At 38.6% G+C, this 27,284-nt stretch overlaps 1 protein-coding gene across 3 annotated transcripts; it reads left to right on the top strand.

The window, feature by feature from the left end:
* Window positions 1-544: 544 nt before the first annotated feature.
* Window positions 545-23,797, top strand: ikzf2 (IKAROS family zinc finger 2). 3 transcript variants are annotated; one of them, XM_010742891.3, is made up of 9 exons: window positions 545-907; window positions 2,262-2,344; window positions 3,757-3,803; window positions 8,982-9,083; window positions 11,995-12,177; window positions 13,416-13,583; window positions 16,682-16,819; window positions 17,301-17,432; window positions 18,424-23,797. In XM_010742891.3, exons 3-9 carry the CDS (start codon window positions 3,776-3,778, stop codon window positions 19,218-19,220), a joined length of 1,548 nt encoding a protein of 515 aa, XP_010741193.2. In that variant the 5' UTR covers window positions 545-907; window positions 2,262-2,344; window positions 3,757-3,775; the 3' UTR covers window positions 19,221-23,797. The 3 variants fall into 3 exon arrangements, with proteins under 3 accessions (XP_010741193.2, XP_010741184.2, XP_027146747.1); XM_010742882.3 differs by lacking the exon at window positions 545-907 and adding an exon at window positions 1,304-2,062; XM_027290946.1 differs by lacking the exons at window positions 545-907; window positions 2,262-2,344; window positions 3,757-3,803; window positions 8,982-9,083 and adding an exon at window positions 11,579-11,713.
* The last annotated feature ends 3,487 nt before the right edge of the window (window positions 23,798-27,284 follow it).

Here is a 27,284-nt window from a genome sequence, read left to right as displayed (position 1 = left end):
ATGTGTGTGTGTGTGTTGTGTGTGTGTGTTGTGTGTGGTGTTGTGTTGTGTGTGTGTGTGTGTGTTATTCTTATCTTAAAAAGACAGTGCTGCCATTACATAGACTGTCCACTAGAGATGAAGTTTTTTTTTTTTTTTTTTATGTGGTCAGTATCTTAATTCTAATAAAAATATTAAACGATCCTTATCCAACATGTTCATATTATGCATGCATGTTAAAAAGTGTATGTCATCATAGTCTTTAAACTCTCAAATAGTTCTACTGATGTTGATATTGGCCTCAGCAAAATACTATCAGACCCTTATTATTACTGGTGACAAGACTAGATAATGGCATGTGTAATTAGATAATTAAAAATTTAAATAATAATAATTATTCTTTAAAAAAATATATGTGTGTTTTGTGACAGATAACTAATAATAAAAACATTATAGATAGCAGGATGTGTTTAAGAAAAATACGTCACTCTATTTGTCCTCATACTCTAATCCCCTATAGAAATACTTTACGCGTGTGACAGTTATGCTTTTGTCGCCACAGGGATATAACCTGGCTGCAGCCTCGGGAATAAGAGGCCCCTTGAAACCTAATCGATTGCCGAGCAGAGAGGCACACTGTGTCCACACTCTGTGATCGGTTTCTCTGTCAGACTTCCCAGAATAGCAACACGGGCGGGTTGGCTGCTCTGCTCTGCTCTGGAGATGGAGAAGGAAGTCAGTGGTGGATTTAACAACTGTTGCTTTTGCTGCTGTTGCTGCTTTTGCTGCTGCTGCGGAACCAAACTACCTTTCAGTCCGCGCTGCATGGCGCATATCGGGCTAGAATGAAACCTATTTCCGAGCCGAGGCATTCAGCCGGGATCAATGTGCAAGTTCGTGGGATTATATAAACTCCTACGTGTTTAAGGTAAATAAAAAAAGACAGCGGGAGGAACACAAGTGCATGAATCGGGTTTTCCTCTATTCACTAACATTATGTTTCTGCTTTAACATAGCCTATTCAGTGTTGTTACGACTATCAGTAGGCTACAGTATATATGCAGACGCTTCAGAGCTGCTGTCTGCGGCAAAGGCAGACAAGGAGCGTCTGTCTGATGAATGGAAAGCCAGACGTGCTCTGCTTTAGACTGCTGATCGGATAACCTGTTGAATTGCAGCTGTCAGTCAGCTCCAAACCATGTGGGCAACGCGGCCAACAACAACAACCCCCCCAAAAAATATCACTTAACAGGAGAGAAACACAGCGCGTTATAACAATAAAAACTGGCTTTTTTTTTTTTTTTTTTGCAGGTAAATGCACCCAGTCCTCTCTGCTTCACCTGTTTGTACATCTGCAAAATAGACTTTCCCCATCTTTATTTTCTGCCTCTGGCATGTATTTTAAATTGGGATTCCTAAAGTCTGGTTGTAGACATACCATGAAGTGCTGTCAAAAGTGGCTCTATATTTAAATTTAGAAAGGGGGAAATGACTCCATTTCTCACATTTCTGACGTGACACTTCATTTCTCGACATATTTTCATCCTGTTGGTTGTGAGTTTTATTTATTTATTTATTTTTATTTAGAGGAAGGGTCGTCATGGAGGAGTTTACCCACCGTTTGATTTGCCACTACATCACATTATTCCCATTCACCACAGTCGCAGTTCAAATGTCTAAACGGCTCAGCCGGTCCGACCTTGAGTCACGTCTCCACAGTAGCTTTTCAACATTGTCTATACACGGATTTCCAGTCTCTTGGTTGTTGAAAATAGCTTGGCTGCTCCCTGCCCGCTATGGTTAATTCCTTAGGAACCGGTGGATCCAGTTTGATCCATCCCTCTCTTTCTTTCCTTTACCAACTTGTTGAGTCTTCCTCCCTCTCGGTGTTCCTACTGTAAAAGTGTATGAATGTGTGTGTGTGTGTGTTTGTGTGTGTGTGTGTGTGACTTCTAAAGAAATGTCGCAAGTTTGAATCGAGTGCGTATGTGGAGCTCGATGGGACGGTGTCGGTGTCGCTTTTAAGGTGGAGAAGACGACGGGACGCGCGCAGAAGAGGCTTTGACGCAGCAACAAGTCACCTGTAGGACGAGATGCGCTCCTCCTAAACTTTTCTCTGCTTTTCCGAACTTGCTCAAATTGACTATCAGATGTTTTTTTTAGTTTTTAGTTTTTAATCATTTCTCTTTCATAAGACATTTGAAACATGCTTCTTTTTTTTTTACACATTCGTGAGTGATCACTGGACAAAATAGGTAATTTTGACTTTTTTTGTTTTACAGGGAGGTGGAGACAACTTACCATCCCCTCCCTACGTCTTTGACTGAAATCACCAACTAATTTTGCACAGGGGAGACGCTTGAAGGTAATTACATGAATCCACTTTTTGTTTCATCTATGTATTACTTTCTTCTTTTGCTTTCACGTTTCAGTTTTAAGTTTAGCCGCCAGAAACAACTTTTTTTTTTTTTTTTTAAGTGGCCAAAGTTTCCTCCTTGTAGCTGTATTAAGAACTCAGACCATGAGAAAGTTGAAGCTGGCCCCGAGTCAGATAGCCATCATCTTTGTAACACAGAAGAGTGCTATAGAAAAAAAAGTTCAGTTCAAAGAAACTGAGTAATGATGTGGGATACTTTGTACTGGGTCTGTAGATGTTACACAGTCAAAAGAAGAGTTTCTGCAATAACATGTTTGAGTTGTTTTCCAATGTAAAGGTTAAGCTTTATGTTCTTCAAGGAAGCAACCAGTGTGTGCTGTGGCATAACACATTTATTGTGTGATCTGACTCAGTGTTTTAAATGAATATGAACAGACTCTCTCTCTCTCTGATGCAATGCGTATTCCAAATGACAATAATCATAATACGCTTATGTGTTGAGTTGAACCGACAAGGTTGACAAATCGTCAGCACAGTGACAGTGGTTCAGGGGGTAAAGACCCTAACTTTCATTTGCAATTCATAAAAATTAGAATCAACTTACAAGGAACCTACTGACAACTTCCTTATCGACGAGACCACAAATGTTTAGACAAGATGTAAAGTTTAGAAATGAGGCGTGTGTTAAAATGTATTTCTGCACAGAATGAATGCCTCATGTTTCGTTTTGAGTTAAGGTATTTTTTGTGTCATTTGGTCAGTCATTGTAATCCCACTTTTGTACAAAAAGTAAACCCTACACCTTTTAAAGAAGTAGGGTTAGGGTTAGCTATCACTAACTGTAGGGAATGGCTAAATTTATAGCTTATCTTTTGCCTTTTTTGAACAGGAAGACTATGTTTAAATAAACGATCACATCATCTCTACCTTAATTAAAGCTGGTTCTTATATATATTCTAGCACAAACCACCACTAAAATGCAGGAAATGTCGAGATCATGCCATCTATAATTTAACTTCTTTTCAGGCCAGAACATTTTTATGGTGAACTTGAAACTCAAACACGGCAGTTCACACATTTAAAATAGCTCATAGGGTAGCTTGCTAAATATATGTGACTACGTCTCTGATAAGAAAACAGCACAGACCAGAGTCTCTGTTGTAGTGCACCTCTGTACACTGGAACCTTGCACCTAAAGCTGCCTAACAGCCTTCAGTTAGGGTATAAATATGATTAGAAACATACGAATAGTTTACAGGTTCAAGTTTAATTCTGAAGGTGCATACCGTTGTTTCACACTATTTATAATGACATATAGGCCAGGCTGGTTTTGAAACAACATTTGTGTAAAGGAAATGTAAAAGTCACTGTAATAGCTAATTACTTTTTATTCCCTGCAGCACTCCAAACGCATTTGAAATGGAGGCTTCTCTTGGCTACTCTGCTAGTAAGTCCTTGCATCGCTTGCACACTGCATTCAAAGTGACACTCACTGACCCATACTTTACACCCAAGGATAGAGTTTGTGCGGCGTATCGGAGTATATGCCTGTGTTTTGTTTGCAAGGATGATTGCTTCTATTATTGTCTCATATTAACTTATTTTGACTTTCGACTCAGGTATCTTCCAACTTTCTGGTACATCGCTGATACCAAAACAACAAAACAAAACAAAACAAAACAGAAAATCAGAAAACTATAAACATTTCAAGGGATTTTCCCCTAGTGCAGCCTTTTTCCTGTTCACCCCTTAAAGGTAGAGAAAACGATGCATTAGAACATCCTGTTGAATGCAGCAGATACTGGATATGCACTTTGTGGTGCTCCATTGCCCTTTGCTGGTTTCCTTTGGGCAGGTCTCTTATATCTTCCCTGCCTGCCTTGTATTTCGCTTTGATATGCAGATCTAAAAACAGGTAGTATGTTGTTTGTGACATCAGTGGGGATTTTAGATCTCCATTGGGGGTTTGTGCTTATAGGAACATTTGGCAGGCGGGGTATGGGGTGGCGGAAGAAGAAATGAAGGCTCTTCCTCTCCTTGTCCGTCTGTAGGCTGCTTCTGAAATGATCATTTTGGAACAAATAGTAGTTGTTTCCATTCCAACATATGTTTTTTTTTTTGTGGAATTCAACAATTTACATTCTCGCCATGTGTTTTACCATGATCATTGGCCAAGGTGCTGCTAACGATGAGAGAAAGTTAGGTCAAACTTTACACCTGCTGTCGCAATCATCATCACTTAAACCGCCACCAAATCCTATCATCCACTTTTACATGCAAACACATCATTTTACTCACCATCATATAGCATATAAAAAACACCTTTTCCTTACATGGATGTCCTACAGTAATTTCTTTCATACATGACGAAGCTTATACAGTCCTCATGTTGTTCTTACTGATGACAGTGATGTGCTTTGTGCCATAAGGAATAGTATATGTCAAAGACAAATATATGCAGTGGATGACTAATTTTAGAGGTAGCATATAAACGTTTGTGCTTATAGTAGTGTTTCCACATTCAGCATTGGAATCTTCCACTGATATTCAGTCATAGAATCAATCCAATAGTCAAACCCAGTAATGTTCATTGTGTATTCCTATACATATGCACAGAATAAACTGTTCCCATTAAGCTTTTAGACCAAACAGGGGCTGGGCTGCCACACATAGAGTCATACCAGCCACACTACACACAGACATGTGCAGTACATACGTTGCTAGCTATCTTAACGTAACATCAGTACAGTTGTTACACTGCAAAAAAGACCAGGGCAAAAATGAACGTGTGTACATATCTACTGTATATGTAAGAGAGGATAATTATATCCTCGACAAATAATTGTAGTTGTAATTGTAGTAGCATAAACTTAGGAGTGTATATAATTACAAGTGACTGACAATATTTATGGTTTCCGTTCTTGATTGGCATACAGCTTTGGATATTACATTCATGTAAAGAAGAAGAAAAACCAGAGCAGCCATGCTTTTACACTGACAAAACATGGTGTCTACTCTATTCGAACGCTGCTTGCAAATCAGTGCCACTGCACAGGTACAAGCTTTCTTTCCAAAAAGGTTAAGTAATCATGAATCAAGAATTTAAGCTTCCCTCTTATTCAAATAACAATCCTTGCTTTTGATATAAACACTCTTTTGACACTGTTATTTCTAACCACATTCGCTGTCACAGGCGATCTTGCTTACACAGGTTATCATACGCATCTCATACGCTTCTCATACAACTCTTTCAACTCACAACTTTTCTCTGTCACATACACCATCATAATCTTTAGAAACTACAATATCAATCTGCATCCTTTTCTCATAGATGCGTCATGACATTCACACACTTTTTCTCACATGTTTCTCAATCTCGCGTTGATCCAAATTCTGTAAGATATTACAATAATACTTCAACCTCATGCAATTGTTTGCAATCTGCAAAATAACAGCCATGGCATTCAGATGTTATAGTTGTCCACGTGTTGATTGCTAACATTGCAAAACTAATGATAAGTCAAGTTGGACAATGTAAGCTAGCTTAATATGTGTCTGATAATTTATAATAATACTTTTGACAGCTTTACACTTTAGACAAACTGACATTGCAACATATCCCTCTCACTATTGCATCCTGAAGGTACCATTTCCGAGCTTTTAAGTTGATAACCATAAGGTTAAAGGTTTTACTGGGATATTACAGCTTTGTTTTACTACCTCCCAGTTGCCGGTCACTCAGGTTCAACTACTACTTTGCTAGAAGCTCATTACATAACTGTTGCAGTTGATGCAGTCAGAATATTTTCTGAGAGCAGCACTCTGAGAAAAGACAGACAAAAGACACGGACCAGTTTAGTATGATGTCTAGTTCCTCGCTCTAGTTGAATTAATTAAAATATTAATAATATTAATAATATCTCCATATAAAGTATGGGCAAGTGCAAACACCTGCTATGTACAAAGCCAGTGGTAAGTGAAGTGAGTGAAAAGGTGAGAAAAGTTAAAAATAACAAGCTGCATGAGTTGTCAATGTTATCAGACAAGCTGTTATTATCGTGAACCTTTTAACATTTTAACATAATATTATTTTTGTCCTGTGAAGTTTCAGTTTCAGACAAAACAGATCACTGGGTGTCAATTTAAGAACTATGCTTTTGAATCAACCCATTTACCTAAACTGCCTTATTTGAAGAAAAAAAATGCAGTTTCCACATGGTATATATTATAAGTTATCTGCAGAACTGTTTCAGGTTTCTCTGGGTCAACACCACATACACCAATATAGATTACCGCAAATAGAACAGTGCACTCTGTGGCTTTTCAGTTACCGTAACAGCAGGTGCATCTGTAATTCTTATGGAATAAAGTATTATATACACTATACAGTAATTTGTGTGTGTGTGTGTGTGTGTATATATATATATATATATATATATTAAATGTGTCACTAGTACAAGTACCATACAAGAGTCGTTGAATGCTCATTTGTCATGTCCCTATATATTTTGTGTGCTGGGTCAGCGGTGTGTGCATGTGTGTGTGTGTGTGCATGTGTGTGTGTTTGTGCATTTGTGATATGAGTCTGTGTCTTAAGGAAGTTTCAGGGTTTGACAGGAAAAACCAGCTCTCACACAGTGTGTATCCAGCAAGCCACAAAGGAGAGCCTCGTCACTCCAGAAAAGAATCTCATCCAGTTCCTCGCACAACTAGACATAGGTGCTAACTTTTAAGATGCAGCCATTTTGTGCATGCATTTCTGCCATCACACGAAAGCAGATGGAGCTTGATTTTGGTTTAATTTATTTCTTATTGTGAACCTAAATACAACTTTATTAATATTGCCTTTATTTTCTTTTGAATAAGTCGTTAGACCTGAAATTGCATTGACCCTTGTTAGATTCCTGAGTAGGTGAATCTACTTCAGAAACTGATCTTTTATTTGGCTGACGCCATCTATTTCATTTTTACACCTACAAGTTTCATGTGTACACATTTGTTCCTTTCCATTTGTCAGCAATTATCAAATTTGATATATTACTCAAAATACTCCAAGATAGATTTTAGTCTTCATACAGGATTGACTCAACGAAAGCTCGGCACCGGCACAAAACCCACTAAACTGACTGAATGCATAAAAAGTTTGAGGTCCCTCTTTCAACAGATGTGTGCAAAAATGCATCCACTTCACAAGTCGAAAGTCTTTATTTCAATTATTTATTCATTCAAGATTTCATAAATTAGCACACATTTGATAGCCTTACTGGAGGGCTCTTAAGTTAGCATTTAAAGGCAGACGGCCCAAATCTATTAGTTTATGCTTGAAGCATAGAGCTGCTAGGCAGCTGTCAGCGTCTGCTACAGTAATGGAAAATCCTTCATGACAAATCTGGGCCACTCCTGTCTCCAGGACAGCATTGCCAAGGGATAGCCAGCGTCGGTCACCTGAGATTTCCTCCAACCCCAACCTGTGCAACCCGAGCCCAGGCCCAGGGATTGTGTCATGGACAACGTCTCCCAGTATGCCCCACTCAGTTCAGCCGCCACTACAATGGAACAATACCACAGAAGAGGCTGTCAAACTAAGAGGAGCTGTCACAGCAAGAGGAGATCTGACACAGATTTCTTTTTCATGTATGATGGATCATACATTCAGACATCTTCAGCACAGACAAATTGTAACAAGGCCTTCCTTGTAGTGTTTTTTTATATAGGACGTTCCTTTGATTTTTTTATGTCCTCGGTTACGGATATTGGTGCATCAATTTTTAAAGCATGTGGCAGTCTGGTGTTATTAAAATGGATACCTTACAGTTTTGTCATAGTTCATCAGTCGTTAGTACACTTGAAGAAAACCTTTAATTGTGCTGGTGGTGAATGATGGCTCACTGTGGTTCCTAAGGGATCTGACACCTGGGTCAGCAGGGGTGTTTGCCTGTTGCCACTGTATTGTTCTAGTGACCCTGACGGGGCCAGGGTGTAAGGGGATAAGGGATTGGTTTGCTCTCCCTCTGAGTGGACACAGGGCTATCCATAGCCTGGGTTCTGTACAGACTGCTGAGCGGATGCAATCTGATCCACATTTGCTGGACATTAAAATCCCATAGGTGCATAAAGACAGTTTGGTTAGCTGCCTTCTGCATTCTGCATGGTGACGTCCATAGTGACCATTAAATTTAGGTTTAAAAGGAGATCTGAGAGGGATGAAATTAATCTGACAAGGCTACTAGTTATTGTGTGAACTGTTTGCTTAACTAAGAAACTGTTTTCACTTTCTATTCAGAGTTTTTATCTGCATGAAAGTGAATAGACCAGAAAGATTCCTCATTTTGGAGTATATTATAACAGACTGAGAGTCTCATCCTCTAAAAAAACTACCAGCAAAATGCTGAATTTTCAGAAACTTCTGTTTCTTGCTTTACCTTTTCCTCCATCATCGCCATCTTCCTTTTCTGAAAGTTTCATGAGCCCTAATCATTGTATCTGTATACATGTATATGCATTCTACGAATACAGCAATAACCCAGACTTAACCCAGACTTTTCACATAGCAGCACTGCAGTCTATTTGTTGTACAGTATTGCATAGCACAATGAAGATTACCCTGTTTCTGTTTGTCTCCCAGGTAACGGCCAATGCTCTCCCGGTGAGGAGAACTCGAGAATGTTGGTGGATATGTCAACACAAAATGGACAGACAGTTCCTCAGGGTCCTAATTCCCCTAGTGGTGAGTACACATTTCTGCACATATGTCTGCCAAGAGCAACTGCAATACACACACATACACACACTGTTTCTGATTTGTACAAATATACTCTTCTAAATCACTTTACCGGTTAAGTCTGATCACTTTAAGCGTGATCTCAGTGATACTCACTCACACTTTAACAATAAAAGCTTGTGGGGAAGAAAAGATGACTTTATTTCTCCTGAACTGCTGAAGGTCTTTAATGTGAAATAGATAGAGGAAGTTTGGATATGTTGCAACAGAAAATTAACATGGCAGCCAAAAACAGGTGTTTCTGATGGTTAGGCCAGTAGCTTGCTTGCCATTGGGGTGTGAGTATGTGTTTGAATGAGGGGAAAACTTCCCCTAGTCCAAACATGGCAGAATAAAGTCCTACAAAGAATTTCAGAATAATACTTACTTAATAATACTTTTTTATTTTTTTATTATTTTAAAGTGCTTTTCTAGATACTCAAAGACACTGTACATAAAAAGAACATCAAATCAGCAAAACAATATCAAATAGTACACTAAAACACATCAATCTGAGTTTACTTAAATTTTAAAAAAGGTGTGTTTTTGTCAGAGATTTGAAGCTGGGCATGTCAGTACAGTCACGGATATGTTTGGGGAGAGAGTTCCAGAGGGAGGGGGCAGCTACAGAGAAGGCTCTGTCACCCCAGGTTGAAATGAAATGCATATGCCACTTGTACCATATCACACATGTTGTACTATATTGCACGTATGCAGAAGTGTTGTTTGGTTCCTCTCAGTCTACCGACATGATGCCTCAGATTAGCTCTAGCAATGTCACTATGAAACAGCAAAGTAAGAAAAGGGGAAACTAAGTGAGAAGAGGCAGCTAAGTGAGAAAAAGGGAAGCTCGCTTCCCACAAGTTTAGAGATACAGGGAGGCTGGGTGATGGTATTCACAGGGAGATACTCTTCACCGATAAGAGCTGTTGTCATTCTGGAAGTTGCTTAACATGATTTGCTATTTGAGGTTTTGTTACAAAAGAAGGGCTGCATCACATCATCTGTTGAAAATAAGCCCAAAGTGCTGTCAAATTTCAACCTAACACTTAAAGTTGCAAGCTTAAACACAAGTGATACACCGGTGTGTTGCTATTCTTCACATTGTCTGGTAATCAAAGAAGAGTAGAATTACACCCACAGGGCAGGTGACAGTTTGGGTAGTAAGAATGACAGAATGTCTTCCTAATAATGTTGCATTGTCATCTTTCCACCTGTTTTTTTTTATGGATTATGGAAAACTCAGATAAATTGCAGGTGGGAATATACTAATACCGCATCACAATGATTTTTTCATCACTGTTTGTTGCTTGTTGCAACCATTTATCAAAATTGTATCCTCATCCCACTGTGCATTCCACTCTGCCACACTGGAGAGATAGATGTAAAGATGCAAGGAGCTGAATAGCAAGGACATTCAGGTCTGCTCCGTGTTGCCAGGATACAGCTGTCGAAGACAAGGCTCGATCGCAACGTGGGTATTGGGATAAGGTTTTTTTTTTCTGTGCAAATTGTGGCATCGGAAACATACAGCATCAGTTTGAAGAATGCAGTTGCTTTGTGGAGATTTCTCTCATAGTATAAATGTTTTTTTAAACATATTTTACTAACCTCTGAGAGTTTAGTCGATGCAGTACCAGAGCCTGAGGGGGCAGTTGATGTATGCTGTCAGATGGAAGGCTTTAGTAAAACAACATATGCTTACACTGTGATTACTGCTCCAGTAAATCCCAAAACAGGATCATCAGGACCAGTAAGTTTTGCTTGGACTGTGTCCAGACCCTTTTTTCACACTACATCGAAAACCCAATGTATCAATTTTAACTCATAAAATAAGACCAAGAGTCTTTTTAGTATAAGATGCTCCCATTTGCAGGCTCATTACTTAGTATGACTTTTGAAATCATTCGTTATAGCTGTAGTAGGAACACAGTCAAGTCTATTATATAGGATCAAGTCAAGTTTTACTACATGACCAGAGAATCACAAGTTTGTTTCAGAAGACACTGTATAAAACATAATTCATAATTCATTCACAATGGACTTGCATGTAAATGGCCTTACCCAGCAGTGTTTTTGGCTTGTGTCTCAAACAGCCTGGAGCATTTGGTTGAATGTTTTAAAGTTCTGTTGGACTGAACTGCATACGGTGCATATAATCCAAATGAGACTGCAGGTCAATGAAACTGGTTGTAGCTGTTGCATGTGTATTTCTGTCAAGTATTATTAATTACTGGTGACTGATAACTAGAGACTGCAGGTGGCTAATGCTTTCCCGCCACAACCACCCACACACATAATTATACAATCTTTTGCCTTTGTCATCCAGCAAATCTCCCATTGCTTGTTAGGTGTAAGCTACAGGGCCTCTGACACTCCCTTTCTCCCCAGGGACAGCCAGAAACCAGACCAGCCTGTTTCTCTCTCTCTCTCTCTCTCTCTCTCTCTCTCTCTTTCTCTCTCTCTCTCTCTCTCTCTCTCTCTCTCTCTCTCTCTCTCTCTCTCTCTCCCTCTCTCTTGTCAATGTGTCAGTCCATCCCAATGCTGTCTACAAGTTGAGTTGCCAAGCTACTAGGATGCCCCCACAGCATGCCCACGTAATGATATATTATTTTGCACAGCTATCACATCTTAGTCAACCTATGTCCACCCTGAGACCAGCACAGCTCATTTCAAACCTTTACAGTTCAACATATGCCACACATTTTAGTGTAATATGCTCAGGCATTACAGAGCCATACATCCCAGGGCCACCCGAGGCTGCATAGTTGCCATAGAGTGGCGTGGTAGTACTTTAAAGGTGCCCCCATAAAACGTTTTCTGAATGTGACACTGTAAAGATGTGTATCTCAGGATTGTCGCTGTTTTTGTTTTACAGAACTGACAATTAAGCAAGAGGAAGAAACAGCAGAGGAGGCTGACAACAGAAGCGAAGAAATAGGCCAAACAGGGGAGGAAGAAGTAGCATTGGAGGAATCCATGACTGGCAGCCCGAACAATGTACACGATGAATTATCTGGACCGAACGTGACAGCTGATGCAGGAAGTCGACAACCAAATGGTAGCAATGAATATATTTATGAATGCCATTATAAGCGTACAATGTCTTAAGGAAACTGTTTCGTATAATTGTGGCAATTAACAATCCACACAGGATTTTTATTTTTATAATGATTAAATTCAGGGCGTTGTGTTTTTATTTCCCGTTCTTTAGAGAGAGTCAGAAATGATTTGTCTTCCTCGACAGTGGGTGTGGAGTTCTTTCTGCTTTTTTTTGTGTATTGTTGAAAGACAATAGCTTAGACTTGGAATTATTATCAGGGAAAAAATATCCTCGGAATCCCCCGCAACCTGTTCCAACTGACGCCACAACCGCTCTGGTTGTCATAGCATTAGGATCAGATTTCTCTTTCCCAACTTGCTGTAGATCAAAAGATTTTTCATTAAAATGGGAGACAGCAGTTTTGAGCCTGAACAACATCATTCCACATTATATAATGTCCACCATTCACACGGTGTAAGAGCACATGCACAGTGTGACATGCACAGCCCCATTCACTGTATTTACTATTTACATTTACTGTAAAATTATACACAAATAATTGTTTACAGGAATAAACTTACCTACCACTAACTAACATGTAGTGTTTGAGTTTGAGTCACTTCAGTTCATTTTAGTAGTTAGATTCAATTCAACTGATTCAGTTTAGTAAGAGTTTAATCGGTTGGATTTAAGTCTAATCGGTTTAATTAAATTTAATTGAATTCATTTCAGCTAAGATTAACTAAAGATTTTATTTTAAATTGAGTTCAACACAGGGCAGTTCACCTCCAATTTAATTATGAATGTTGACATACACAACTGTTATTATTATATATTTGAGATGACACAAAAAGACATACACAACTGTTATTATTATATATTTGAGATGACACAAAAAAATATTCATGTTTCTACACTGTTATTTATTTTATGTATTATCAGATTTAAACAGGGTTCATTATTATAATGGGATATAGAATAGTTAATTTAATTTAGTTCAAGAAGTCATATGACATGTGAGAAAGATTTGATAGATGTGATATTTATCTTGAGAAATGTAAAGCAGCTATCAGTGCTTAGTGGTTTCAGAACACTGGTAACGAGATAAAGTCAGCTGCCAGTTCTGAAACAAAGGTAAATGAGTTCAGTTAGAGACAAAAAAAAAAAAAAAAAAAAAAAAAATGTCTGCAGGGTGATACTTTGTAAAAACATCTTCCACAAGTGTGGTATTGACTTCCTGTGCTTGCCTCTATCAGGTGACAGGCCGTTCCAGTGCAACCAGTGTGGCGTCTCGTTCACCCAGAAGGGAAACCTGCTGCGACACATCAAGCTGCACACAGGCGAAAAACCCTTCAAATGCCCCTTCTGCAGCTACGCCTGCCGGCGGCGTGATGCCCTCACCGGTCATTTGCGCACTCATGCTGGTAAGACTCCTCCTCATCCTCTTCTTTTCCCTTTTTACTCATCCACCTCTGTTACCCAGAAATCACTTCATTTCTTTCATCAGAAGTGATTCAGAGATCCAGAGAAAAAGATAAACAACCCATAATGCTTTTAAGGTTAGGTTGGACTATCTATTTTAAGATTAGTAAAGACTATTAGACTATTATTTGCTATTGTGCTGATATTATCTTTCTAATATTTATTTGTGTTACACGTCCCCAGTCTCCAAATACTAAGTGTGTGTACGTAATGTCTGCCTCTGACGTGATGTAGAAACCTTGAAAAATATTTCAGGACTAAAATGTGCCTTCAGAAAGCTCAACCATGTTTGTACACACATGCATTAGGAAGAATGTCAGAGGGCTCGACCAGGTTTAATAAAATGCCAGCCTTTGTGATAACATTTCATTTTAAATTTTCATTTACAGGCGAGTACCTTTTAAACATTTTCCTGAGATATGTTTTTCTAAAACTGTGTGTGACTAATGGAAGAGCTAGTAGAAAAATGGTAGCCCCAGTAGCCATACTTGGTTGGTGACTCTTGTCTTGTCTTGTATTGTTAGATAGACATAATGGTGTTTTTCTTATTTTTTTTTTTTTTTTATGTGTGTTATCGACAGCACTCAGTGCTTTGTGGTTAGGTACCAAGGACATGCTGTTCCTTAGTTGCTTTACTCACTAAAGAGGAAACTATCTGTCTGTTGAGAAACACATGGGGAGTGCTGGCTGTGTCTCTCAACTGTAACCCACTTTCCTATCAGAGAGGATGTGCTTGCCCCTCTTTTACTCCTTTGAAATCAAGGTCAGACAACACCGTCATTTCTCCCTGTAATGCCCCCACAGGGGTTACTCATACAGTTTTTTCTTCTTCTGTAAAATCATGATAAATAAGTCACACCTGCGTTTCTCTATGCAGTGGGAAATGTGAGGAACTTGATGTTGCCAAGTTGTGCTGTCATGACATTATTTTACGTACAGGGACTTACTACTCAGTTCCTGGGTGCTGCAGACCTGGCAGCTCTAGCCTGGTAGTCTGCCAGAAACAACAGGTGGAGCCAAAACAGGGAAATACAGCATTGAAAGAGAGGTCATATGAGGAAAAATGTAAGACAACAGAAATAGTAAAGACAGATAAAGAGTAGTAGAAGACAAGTATGTTGAATCAGGCTGCTCAAGGCCAGGAAAAAAAAAAACCCGTCGAGGGACAATTGATTAGTGGAAGGATAATGTGGGAAAGGCAATGCTAGAGAGGCAAAGGATTTCACATTTTGTAAGACAGAAGATTTAAATTTGAGCAAGTTCCCGTTTATTAGCCAAATGCAATCAGTCAAGTGCACAGTGTGGATCATTTACATGAATAAGAATAGCGGCTGAAAGGTGGATTTTTCAGGTCCATCCAACATCTGCGCAGACTTGTGTGTGGGTGGTTATATAAATATAAAAAAGTAATGAAGTCTGTGTTGTGCGTGTCCGTGAGAGATTGTGTGGATGTGAGCCTAAGACTGAGGCAGTGATACTTGATTCAATACCGCTTACTCCGCCGTTTTACTTTCACGGCTGGAAAGCAGCAAAGAAAATCATTTCCATGATGACGTTTCATTTACTCTTTCATTACCCAGAATGAATATTACTGCAATGACCCCGCAGACACACCTACCCACTCTCAAATAATACTGAAACCTTTTGTTATTAGCCACCGATTTTTTTCATACTCAGAAAGAATGATTATGAACCGTAGTTTCGAGTTATGCCAATACAGTGTAATTCGTAGACCACAAAAGTACTGAATGACAGACACAGCAGAAAACTTAGCATTTCAAATGATTCACTACAAAAAAAAAAAAAAGAAAAAAAAAGTTGGGTTTTGTTTCAATCACACAAATCATAGAACTAGTTTAGGGAAGAAAGTGTAACATTTACAGATAAAATACTTCTAAGTAACTTGAACCTATTAAGGACTTAAAAACAAAGAAAAGAAACTCGACATCCTTTTCTGTGGGAGAAAAAGTACTTATGTTCACGTGTGAACTATCACCTACCTCTAAATGTGTGTGTGCGTGTGTGTGTGCGCCTGAGCCTGAAACGTGTTTGGTTTCTCTGTTCTCACACAAGAGCACAGGATCTTCCACATCTTCTTCTAGTAATAGCTGTTACCATTCTGCCAGCGAATACTTACTACATTGCATTGCTGATTATAGTGTCTGGGTCACATTGGTTCGTATGATTGTGTGGCCTCAGGTTCACTCACAGAGTCACTTTATGAGTCATTACATTAGTTTTGACAATACTCTGTCACAGAGACTTAGCTTGTGTCTGCCTGTGTAGGATTTTCACTTTAACATAGTATGTTGCGACGAAATGTTTACACATTTTTAATTTTACCTCATTATGGAAACAGCTGTACCAAGGTAGTGACACCAGTGATGCTAACAACTATTGGCCTATACCTACCGTAGACTGACCTGTGTTTCTAAAATTCTTAAATCACTGGTCAATCACTCGTGGATAATTTGTCATTTCTGATTTTATTAATCTATTGATGCATTGATCCTTTGATCACGTGATGAATTTGGATGGAGAGAAGCATAGAAGGGCTGATGGCTTGACCGAGATAGGTGTAAAGGATATGTCTTCATCTTTCCACTTGTCTTGGTAGGAAGGAATTGAATAAAACAGAAATGGCACAATGAATCACACTCCACCTCCATAACATTGGAGCTAGTTTCCTACCACCACCATGGGATACGTGATCAACTCCGCAATTCACTCATGCTGTGCCTGCAGTGGGTGTTTGCTGTATGTTTCAGAGACCAAAGCATTTTGAAATGCAGACTTCGTGATGCAACTATCTCTGTTTCGCCCACAGCTCTTTGTGTCTGGCAACAGTTTTGTGGAATCCTCACACTAGTAGTGGAAAATCCATGATCTCAGAGGCTGGTTTGTTTGTACTACTGAGTGTTCACAGTATTTACTACTACGCACTCTGCAACAGGTTGCATTATCTCATTGGTGTTACCTACTCTTTCTGTCTGTGCACCAGTGAATGAATATTCTCTCCCTTGAATGTCTTCCCCTTTAGTTGGCAAACCACACAAATGTAACTATTGTGGACGAAGCTACAAACAACGCACTTCACTGGAGGAACATAAAGAGCGCTGCCACAGTTACCTGCAGGGTATCGGATTGGACCCGACTGCCAGCAGTGGCCCTTACACAGGTAAATAGTTTCACTAAAACTGAAAATAAAAGTGACCTGATGGCAAGAGCAACAAAGTATGATGGAATCCAGTAGAAAAGTTGGATCTCACAGGAGAAAATCAGCATGTGTGAAGTTTACCTATATACTATTAATTAATTGTCATTAATACAATTGGTTCCATATAGAGGAAATAACTTTAAATTAGGAGTAACATTTATTTATTTACTTTTCAATTATTTTTTTTACTAATTTGTTCAAATGCAGCATACAAATTGTGTAATGTATGCAAATCAATGCTACATTCTTCAGAAACAACACAATGTATTGTTCATGATTAAATGATTAAAATAAAATTCGGATTTCAATTTCGCATGACAAGAGAAGTGATCCGTTACATTCAGCATTGTTACTTTTTAATGTGTGGGAAGGAGTCCCTTTGTTCACCACTTAAACGTATTCTTACCCTTTCAACCTCCTCCCATTCTCAAACTTTCTACAGGTGAGGTTCCTACAGAGTCGAGGCCTATGGCAGAGGCCAACACCATGGCTACATTTGACCGGCCGCCTGTTATTGAAAGGCTGCACAACAACGTGGGCAAGAGGAAGAGCACCACTCCCCAGAAATTTGTGGGTAGGTATAACATAACATCAGCCAGTCAGTCAACGGCTTTCTCTACTTTAGTCAGTATCCGTGAAGAAGTTTGATGTATAGTATAATTTTGTCTGATGATGTTTCAACTCTTCTATTTGCTTTCTATGAATCTGAAGTTGAGGTTGAACAATATTTGTCTGCTGTTCTGCACTGATAGACTGCTATGCAAATCACTATGGTTTTTACCTCAACTTGAGTCCAGTTCATGCAGCGTTTCAGTGGATTTCCACATGGATGAAATGTATTCTTTATCCAAACAGATAGTAATGTCTATGTAACAACTGCTTTGCTGAGTTGTGTTGAGAATGCATTTGTGAAATTGTCATCATGTGCACATACATACATACATTTTGCTACTGAAGTCACTTTCATGATGATCAAAAGGAAATATGTTATTAACTTACCAAATTCTTTGTTGCTGGCAACGCCGATACATGATTATATAATCTCACAAAAATAAACCTGCCTTACTTATGAGCACAGATTTTTTTTTCTGAATTTGGTTTATTTGCCACATTATTAGAAAAAAAAATTTGAGCAAGCTAAAGCAAGCGGTTGACTGAGAGGCAAGGAAATGTTTTTCAGTCTGTGGTTAGATACACCTGTAACTTTGCCATTGCCCTTATCGAGAGAAAACAGCTCACCGCATCCCTGTTCAGGAGGGGTTAAACAGTGCAGTAGTAGATGGATGGGGCTTTCCACCCCATTAAACACGTACACACAGAACATGAAGTGCAAAAATATGAAAAACAAGCCCTGAAATATCAGCAAGATATAAGTTTGACTAGCTAGAAAATCATTTTTGTCAAGCCATGCTAAAATTTATGCTTTTTTTTTCTCTTGTTCATAGTCTTGCACGCTGTTTTCTGCTACTGCATCTAAATTTATTATGTTTTTTGTCTTACAATTGGAACCATCTTGTTAAATCGATTAATTCCATCCAATCACAGTGTTACTCTATTTCATGTAGGTGAAAAGATGTTACGCTACAGCTACCCTGATATAGGCTACGAGATGGGCCTTAAGTTTGAGAAGCAGGCTGAACTGTTGCCGGCTCACATGATGGACCAGGCTATCAGCAATGCCATCACATACCTGGGATCAGACAACCTTCGGCCCATGCTCCACCATCCAGGTCCCCCTCTCTCTATGGCCGACGTGGTGCCCTTGGTCAACCCCCTCTTCCACCATGTCCTGCCAATTGGCCAACGAACAGAGCGCCCAGGAAACTGTGACACGCTACCATCTCAGCCCCATGACTTCCCTAGACATCCCACCACAAATGGCCCTACAGCTTTAACCAGGCAGGGCAAGCTGAAAGTGCAGGAGGAATCTCCCAACAACAGTGGACTTGACTCAGCTGACTCAGCTCGCAGCAGCCCTCAAGAGAGGCAGGGCTACCATGGGAGCAACCCCCCTCCCAGCCTCAGGTCTAGAGCCAGTCCAGCAGTGGTCTATTCAGGGGAGCGGGCAACAGAAGCTTCACCTAGAAGTGGAGCAGGAATGGGGACTGGGATAATGCGAGTGGCTACAGAAAGGCCTATGAGCCAGGAAGGGGTGCGGGTGTTTGGACGTGAGGGCCAGGAGTTGCGGGCCTTCCAGTGTGAGCACTGTCGGGTGCTCTTCCTGGACCATGTCATGTACACCATACACATGGGTTGCCACGGATACAGAGATCCACTGGAGTGCAACATTTGTGGTCACCGCAGCAAAGACCGCTACGAGTTCTCCTCTCACATAGTCCGTGGTGAACACACCTTCCAATAAGAGGATGGGTAGGAATTAAGGGAAAGGCAAACGAAGGGAAGGAGCAATAGCATGATATCCATCTTTAACCCCAGACCTCTGAGACTGCACAGTTGAATGGCACTGTAGACAAGTGTAGCACAATCATAGCATAGACTTCTTTTTAAGCTACTTATTGTGAATCTGAACAGTTGAACAATCATATGAAGGTATGGGCCAAAGACACATTTTCTACATATAAATTAAGATTAATGAAGAGGAAGGAAGGTAAGTTTTTTTTTTCTTTTCTTTTAAAATGTTCATGAATTGTATAACAGAGCAGCTGTCAGACGACTTTGACTTTTTTTTCCTTCTTCTTTTTTTTATGTTCTTGATATATGTCTCTTTTTGTGCTTGTCCTGTCATCATGCTTTTGTACGATGTTTTCACTCTCAAGAGGTAATGAAATATTAGAACATGTTCCTGCCTCGTGGCCTCAATGCACTGGATAAAATAAAATAAAATAAAATGTTTCAGTTCAACCAGATATAGTGTCACAGTTAACACTGGTGACGGTGGCAAAGATTTCAGGTACTCTTTAATTCAATCAAAAAATAATATTTTACCATTCATGAATACATGAATCATGGACAATTTGGTATTGAATTGGCCCATGTACTGTGGCATATCATTAATGTGTGCCATTCCTTTTTCCATAGCCCATGATGCTCATTGTTTTCCTGCAGTGTAATGCACATATTAGTATGGTCATCTACTGTGGTGTGTTCTAGCTGCAAGCAACTTGGCGTCCATTTGGGCTTGATTGGCAGTGGTGTGGGTGTCTATCTGCTGCTGTAGACAGAAACAGCGACACCGTATTCAATACTTTGTTCTCCTTTTAGTATCGCTTTGCATCAGACTTCATCATGAACAACAAATGCAGTTTTTAGGTGGGACTGTGTTTGCATAAATAATAAAGTTAAGAGAACTTGGAAGCTTGTCATGAAATCTATAAAGAGAAGTGCCAATACCAGGGGCAAATGTTATTAAATACAAATAAAAACTAGATTTACCCATCCACAAACAAATACTAAGAAATAAATGGTACATATATATACAGTTTACACTGCTTTGTAAATGGTTCTGGTTTATATTAATACCTCATTTGTGAAGTTGGTGTAGTTTAAGACGAAGCTAAGTTAAAGCTAACTCTCTACAAAGGCTATATAGCTGGGTGATTGTTGGAAGCTCCCCATTAACAACCACTTTGTAGGATTCAGTTGATGTGATAGCCTTCATTAATAAACTTGGACTGATGTTATAATGTATAATGTAATGTATAATAGGGCTGTTTGCCTTTGCAACACTTAATCGACCTGCTATGCTAGCAGCCAAAACTAGCAGTGCCAGCTAGCAAACTATATTTGCGGATGTTTCAGACTATCAAACTATCAATTCCTTATTTTTTACTTACATAACACACATTTTTCCAGCTATTTTGAAAAAAATGACATTCATTTATTCTTTTCATTTGAAGGACAAGGAAGGATTACACACATACTGAGTTTTCTAACACAAATGTAATCAAATCCACATGCAGAGTTTTAATAAATTACTTATTTTGACACTCATATCTTTAAGAAGCATCTCCAGTGCAAATGTAATTAGGTAAAGTCCAAGTATTAAAAACCTATGCTTAGACTAATTAAACTAAAATGATATATATGATATAAAATAAAATGATCAAATAGTATATACTACTTTTTATTTCATGAAACTGCATTTGTTGCTTGTATTGGGACATACTTCTCTGCATAATAATTTCCCTCTATTCAGTTTGTAGAACTACTGATCAAAAAGCAAAATCACCATGAAAGGAAAGAAAGAAAGTAGGAAGGAAGTACACATACGCACAAATCATCGAGCTAAACAAGTGTTAGCTGGCAAGAATAATTAAACTACACCTAAACGTTGTTTATGTCTCCACACAAACTACTCCTCATTCATTTGTTTTCCTGATGGTTTTTGTAAAGACATTATGGGTTTTGTTGCTTGCAGTTTGAATGCACGGTTAGATCCTTAAACTTTAAAGATGAAAGTTTGTTTGAAACTGGTTGACTTACATATTGACACCATAAAATGGCAAAAGGGTGAAACTGTTGTTTTTTTTTTGTTTGTTTTTTTTGTTGTTTTTAATGTTAGGTCATTCAGCTACCTGACTGGAGTATGATGCTTTATTACAATGGATACCAAAGGGTTAAAGAAGGCTTAAAATATAGCATGGATTGCTCTTCTCTGATGTACCTCACTTTATGCTTTAGGAATGTCTTTTTGATGCAATCCTCTTTGTCATTTAGGCTGGATAGCTATGTGTGTATATAGTATAAAATGCTTTTTTTTTCACTGCTTTGGTATGAGGTCAGGTGATGTATGTCTGCATTATTGGTGCTGTTTTCTAGCTCGGCTACATGCTTATATGTTTGGTTTCAATGCCATCTTTCAACCTATGTGAATGTCATGAAAATTACAGGGAAACATCACAGACTCCGCACAAAAAAAAAAGCTTTTTTTCTGAGGTGCTTTATCCTTGGCATCTTAATGTCTTGCATAGCTCAGCTTTAATTGCAGCTGAACGCCTACAATTTACTGCATTGTGGGAATAGAAGGGATTCTTGATATGCATGGTGGGCATTTTATCATGTTTATTTCCTTCTTTAATATTATCAAACAGATCTTGTATGAATCATCTCATTCTCTGCTCCTAACCAACACCATCTCAAGCGAACACACTAATGTCCTTCACGCCTCCTCTCTCTGAATATCACTCTTTACATTCCCATAATGTCACCACACATTTGTAGAGGGTAGGGAGAGCAAGACAGCTTAAGAAAGAGGAAAAGTGTGGTTACCACATAGTAGTACTCTGAAGGCATTTCCCAACTGTAGCATTACAAGTCACCTCTGTTAATCTGCTCTAACATTAAAAGCTTATGTATGCAAAATGTAGATGGTGAGAAAGGAGATAAGCCACTTTCCAAATCTCTTGTCCATCATCTATAGTATGAAGGATAACAGATTTCGCTCAATAAAAGCTAGTTGCAGCTCTTTCATAGTTACTGTCTCTGCCTGTGAAAGGACAGATAAGACTGTGCTTTTTTGCAGCTGGCCATGCACTTTATGTCCATGCCCTGGCAATAGGCAGCATTTTTTCCCCTAGTTGTTATATTAAAGTGTAAGTAGAGTGGAAAACAATCATTGACAGAACACAGGTTAGTCTTTTCTCAAAAAAAAGAAGAAAAAAAAAAGAAAAACAATCTTGGAAAAAAAACTCGATGTAGATTTTACTATGCTGTCTGAAAAAAAAATCATCTTTTTATTGTAATAGTACTTACTGTAAAATAAGTTTGGCATTATTAGCTTTCACACTGGTCAACGGTTGATTATTGTCGAAGGTTGAACTCAGTGATTTACTTTTCTATGTTCAATGTCTACTTTTTATCAAAAGGCAGCTTTTTCTCTGTTTACATGTTGCTTCTCTTATGCGCCACTGGTGCCCAGCAAGCATAAAAACTTAATGTCTGTAAAGTATTGGCACTGGAAATTGTTTACACCTTGCAGCTGTGATATTGACTCTATACATTCCTCTATTATTATTCCTGTATATATATATTCATTATTTGAATCCTTATCTGTTGAGGCAGGGGTTCTCATAAAACAGCATTTACTGATCCCACAATCAAATGTAAGTTGATGCTACCCAGATTTTTTTCTTTCTTAATCCCCTTCAGAAGGAACACAAATAGAACAAACTGTAAGGCATAATATATGAAAGGATCTTCAAATTAAATGGTATTTGTTCTCCAGGTTATATTTGGGCACAGACATGTTTTTTTGTGTTTGTTTTTTTTTTTCTTTTCTTGTTCTCATAGTAATGTTGTAATAAGGACAGCCTTACTTGTACACATTCTTTAAATGAAGCAGCCATATGAACACAAAAAGTAAGAAACAGAAGGTGTTTACTTGAAAATCAGAATCATTACTATTGTTTCAGATTGAGGGGATGTTTTTGTAAATTTTGAAAATGTGCGTGCTAAATGTCTATTTTTCTGCTAAAATGTTCATTCAACTAGTTTTGTGAACTTTTGTGTTTTTTTGTTGTTGTTGTTTTTGTTTTTTTGTTTTTTGTTTTTGTTGAAAATGTTTACAAACATGTAAAGGACTGGGTTCAGGTGAATTGTATTTTTTAAGAAATAATATATGAAAGGTGTATATTTTGGCACTGAATATTGAAATTATCCAGAAATGTGTGCCGATTGATCATCTCTGACATTGATAACAACTTTCTGATGTGAGGGCTCTCAGGTATTTACATAGGTTGTGTATTTCCATGTCCTAAAATATGTGATATATTTATCAAAAAGATGCACAGTAATTGAATTTTGTTGGTAATTTCTTGTGACTTAAAACAGTCCAACACTGAATGTGTTGAAGGAAGTTGGATTATTCAGCCCTGTTTTTTCGACATCAGTGACATTACATGAAGACACACTGCTGTGAAGAACACAATGTATATTTTTAAGGCATGGGTTTCTCTCTATTAAAGAAATGATTTAACTGCCTTGGCTGTTTTGTGAACTTTGAAACAGGAAGCCAGACACGTTGTCATGTAGTTTTCGTCAAAACATGCAAACTGTATTTTACATGCCATTAAAAGATTTGAGAAAAAAAAAAAACAACTTTTGCAAGGTCATGAAACTCAAAAGGTTTACACATATCTGGAGAAGTGACTTGACCAGTTATCTGTGGCTTAACTTATCTGCCACCATTTAGATTTGACTTCTTGTTATAAGTGTAACTTTGACCATGAGCGCAAAGGGGAAATCCAGCTGCAGCAAAACTTAGATCTTGTTATTCCAGTGTTTCTGTACAGTAAAGTCACAGCAAAGAATTGATGAGCTTTCAGGTGACACTTGATGAAGTAGTGTCTCTGTGGACTTTGAACTTCCATCACAATGTGTTGATGATGGTGAAAGCTTCAGAAAATTAGATTTTTATGAATTCTTATTAGCCCAGCCCTGGTCATAGTAACACTTTATATAATTTACTAGATGTCTACCCACAGTCTGTCTCTCTGCTGTTCAACTTAACGACAAACTCATTGAAATTCAGGAGCTGCTTTGTACAATATCATAAAAAAACAAACAAAACAAAAAAACAACACAAAGTATGACATCTATTTTAGGGCATTTCCATTTTCACATTAACAGGCCAATTTCCTGAACATGAATTATGGAAAGAAATAACTAATTAGAGTGAAACAATTGAGCCCTAACTGTGGAGCGCGAGGCTTACACTGGCAGTGAAGCAATTTGCTGATAGGGCAAGATTGCGTTAATTATATTTAAGGTTAGATAATAATCAGCCATATGGGCCGCTGCTGACTTAAAGCAGAGCCATATGAAACAGTCTAAAGCCAGGAATCACATTTTATTTAAGAACCCATTTTTATGGGGCTGATGTATCAATAAATGACCCGATTACTCCCTCAGGTAAAATTTTCAGCAAATATTGACTAAATGTTACTGCCTAAAAAATTAAATAACTGAATAAAATAAAAGGTTGGAAAAGTCTATGCCATTTGTAAAAAATAAATAAAATAAAATAAAAACTCTCCATCAAGAATCATTTCTAGAAATTTAGTGTACAGCCAGACCTGCTACACTGTACTATACAGCCTTAGTGCTTTGCCTTGTATGTAATGACTAGTGTTTGTTCCTCTTCAGTCTTTGTCTATGAACAGGTGGGCGCTCTAGCCTGTTGAAGCCTCTAAATGTCAGAGCAGCCTTCTTCACCCCCTTACTTCTTTAATCTGTGTATTGCACAGATACTCACATATACACTCACACAGCAAACAAACACACACAAAAAAAAAAAAAAATCAAAGCTGCCTGAAGGCGGGAGCAAAACTGAGAAGTGTAAAAGCTGAACAGACCCCAAACTGTATCTTTTCATCTTCAGAATCCTCTATTTATCTGCCTGTCAGTTGATTGTTTGTTCCCATAGATCAGATCTCTGTTTGACTCATACTTTAAACACAGGAGTGACACACCTGCCCTCACTTTAGAGTGCACTTTTCTCAGACATTCCATGTAATGCGTGCATTATTATGTGCATTTTTGCAATGTTGCAGCCATGGATTACAATAATGTGAAACCCCGCTTTAATAAACAATCCCTGATGTTAACTGCAGCTTGTGATTCAGGTGAAGATGTGATGCATTGTAGATGATCTTAAAAAAACCTGCCATGTTAAAGAATGGCAAAGAACAATCTGTGAAGTTATTGTTGCATCACCATTTAAGTGTGAAGTAAAAGGTTATCTGTTCTTTGATTGAATAATAATAATAATAATTTCAACGCAATGTCGATGTCATGCCCTTTAACCTTAAGTGCAGATGATGGCACATTTCTGTTAGAACCATGCAACAATGTAGACAGTGGCCATGACGGTATGCACAGGGTGAGATATGAAAGTAGTGTGTAGCTTAAAGAGATCTTGATATTCTCCCCTGACCTGTCTGATCAATACGCCATTTTAGCCATGTCCTGTGTTTTGTTTCTCACCTCTACTCGAGATTAGAGTCTGCAAATTACAGCAGTGTCGCTTTTTGGATGTACTTGACTCAAAGAGATAAAGTGACTCAAAGGTGTAATATTTTGCCATTTTGTCGTGAGATTTTTTGCATTCTTTGTACTCACCGTTTGTTTCCATTTCCTGGGGGTTAGCTTTATTAGAAAAACAGCCAAATATTATGCAGATACAACCTCTTTGGTCAAAGAATACTACCTGGGTGCTGCTGTTAGATTTTGTTCTCCTCAGGACAATACACTGAGACAGGTTTGTGGCTTGTATGAGACTTCCTCTGTCAGGTTCTACTGCCCATACCTCTCCTTCTGCAGCTCCTGTTAGACAATAATAGCTGTCTGGAGGTGTCAAATGTATTGGAAACCACAGTCATACACAGCTCGGTACACAGACACACTTTACACACTCAGATTAACACGAAAACACACCTCATAGTGGCACTGGAGTCCAACGAGCATTCAGCCAGTACATTGCATGTCAAGAGTAAGGAAGGGTGACAAATATACTGTGAACTAATATGGTTATAAAGAAGTACAATCTTTGGCAGGGTGGAATCAGTGTCATTTCTGTATTAGCAGGCAAGGCATCAATTTCCATATATATCCAGCTAACTAATATACACATATGGCACAAATCTCAAGTATGTTGACTTTTAGTTAAAACAAATCATTTGGATTAGATTGTGAATTCGGAGTGCGTTACAATTAGTGTTGCTTTTGTCGAAGTAGTGAAGCCTGTCCTCCGAGTTTCAAGTTACAGCGAAGGAAGAAGTTCCAGATCTTTTTCTGCCGAGTGTGAATCCTCCTGAAGCAAGGTTGTGCAATCGCCCGGTGACAAGTCCTATTCCTGTTTTTCCTGCCAGGTAGTGGAGGATGTTGAGACTGGCCCTTAAAACTTCGCACACACCAGCAAAGACATGCACATACACACACACACACACACACACACACACACACGCACAACAACAACAACCCACACACACCCAGTTTGTTTCTGTTACACACCCATATTTTAGAAGTTAGTAAGGCTCATTGGAGCTCTATAGAAATGTGCTGTCATATCTTGTAGCTTAGAGTGTTTGTGTTGCTTTTTTTTGATGTAGTAATATGAGAACCTGGGAAAAGATTAATGCAATTCAGAGACTGATTGGTGTAATGTCAGTGTTGAAACGAGGTAGTGGAGGGGGTGTTGTTGAGAATCTGTGGGGAATATTTGGTGTCATAGGACTGTGCTGCCATGGGTGGATACCTGTGCCTCTGTGGCTCCGTCAATCCATTTGACTGATGTAAACCGTTCAGCGGCAAGGTAGTTATCAAGCCAGCAATGGCACGAAAAGTCACTAAGCAAATAATATCTGTTTGCAGTTAGCTGAAAATGAGTTTATCATTTTTGAGGCCAAGTTGTATTTGACACCCTGTGCACACCATGTTGGCGAGGAAGACTATCATTGCAAAGGCCTCT

Source organism: Larimichthys crocea, chromosome XVIII (genome assembly GCF_000972845.2).
Source record: "Larimichthys crocea isolate SSNF chromosome XVIII, L_crocea_2.0, whole genome shotgun sequence".
NCBI classification, from domain to species: domain Eukaryota; kingdom Metazoa; phylum Chordata; class Actinopteri; family Sciaenidae; genus Larimichthys; species Larimichthys crocea.
This window is presented reverse-complemented; position numbering and strand designations above follow the sequence as displayed.

Coding starts and splice junctions, on each gene's coding strand:
- ikzf2 (XM_010742891.3), top strand. CDS start 3,776: ATGGAGGCTTCTCTTGGCTACTCTGCTA. Junction 9,084..11,994: donor GGGTCCTAATTCCCCTAGTG/GTGAGTACACAT, acceptor TTTGTTTTACAG/AACTGACAATTAAGCAAGAG. Junction 13,584..16,681: donor TCATTTGCGCACTCATGCTG/GTAAGACTCCTC, acceptor CTTCCCCTTTAG/TTGGCAAACCACACAAATGT.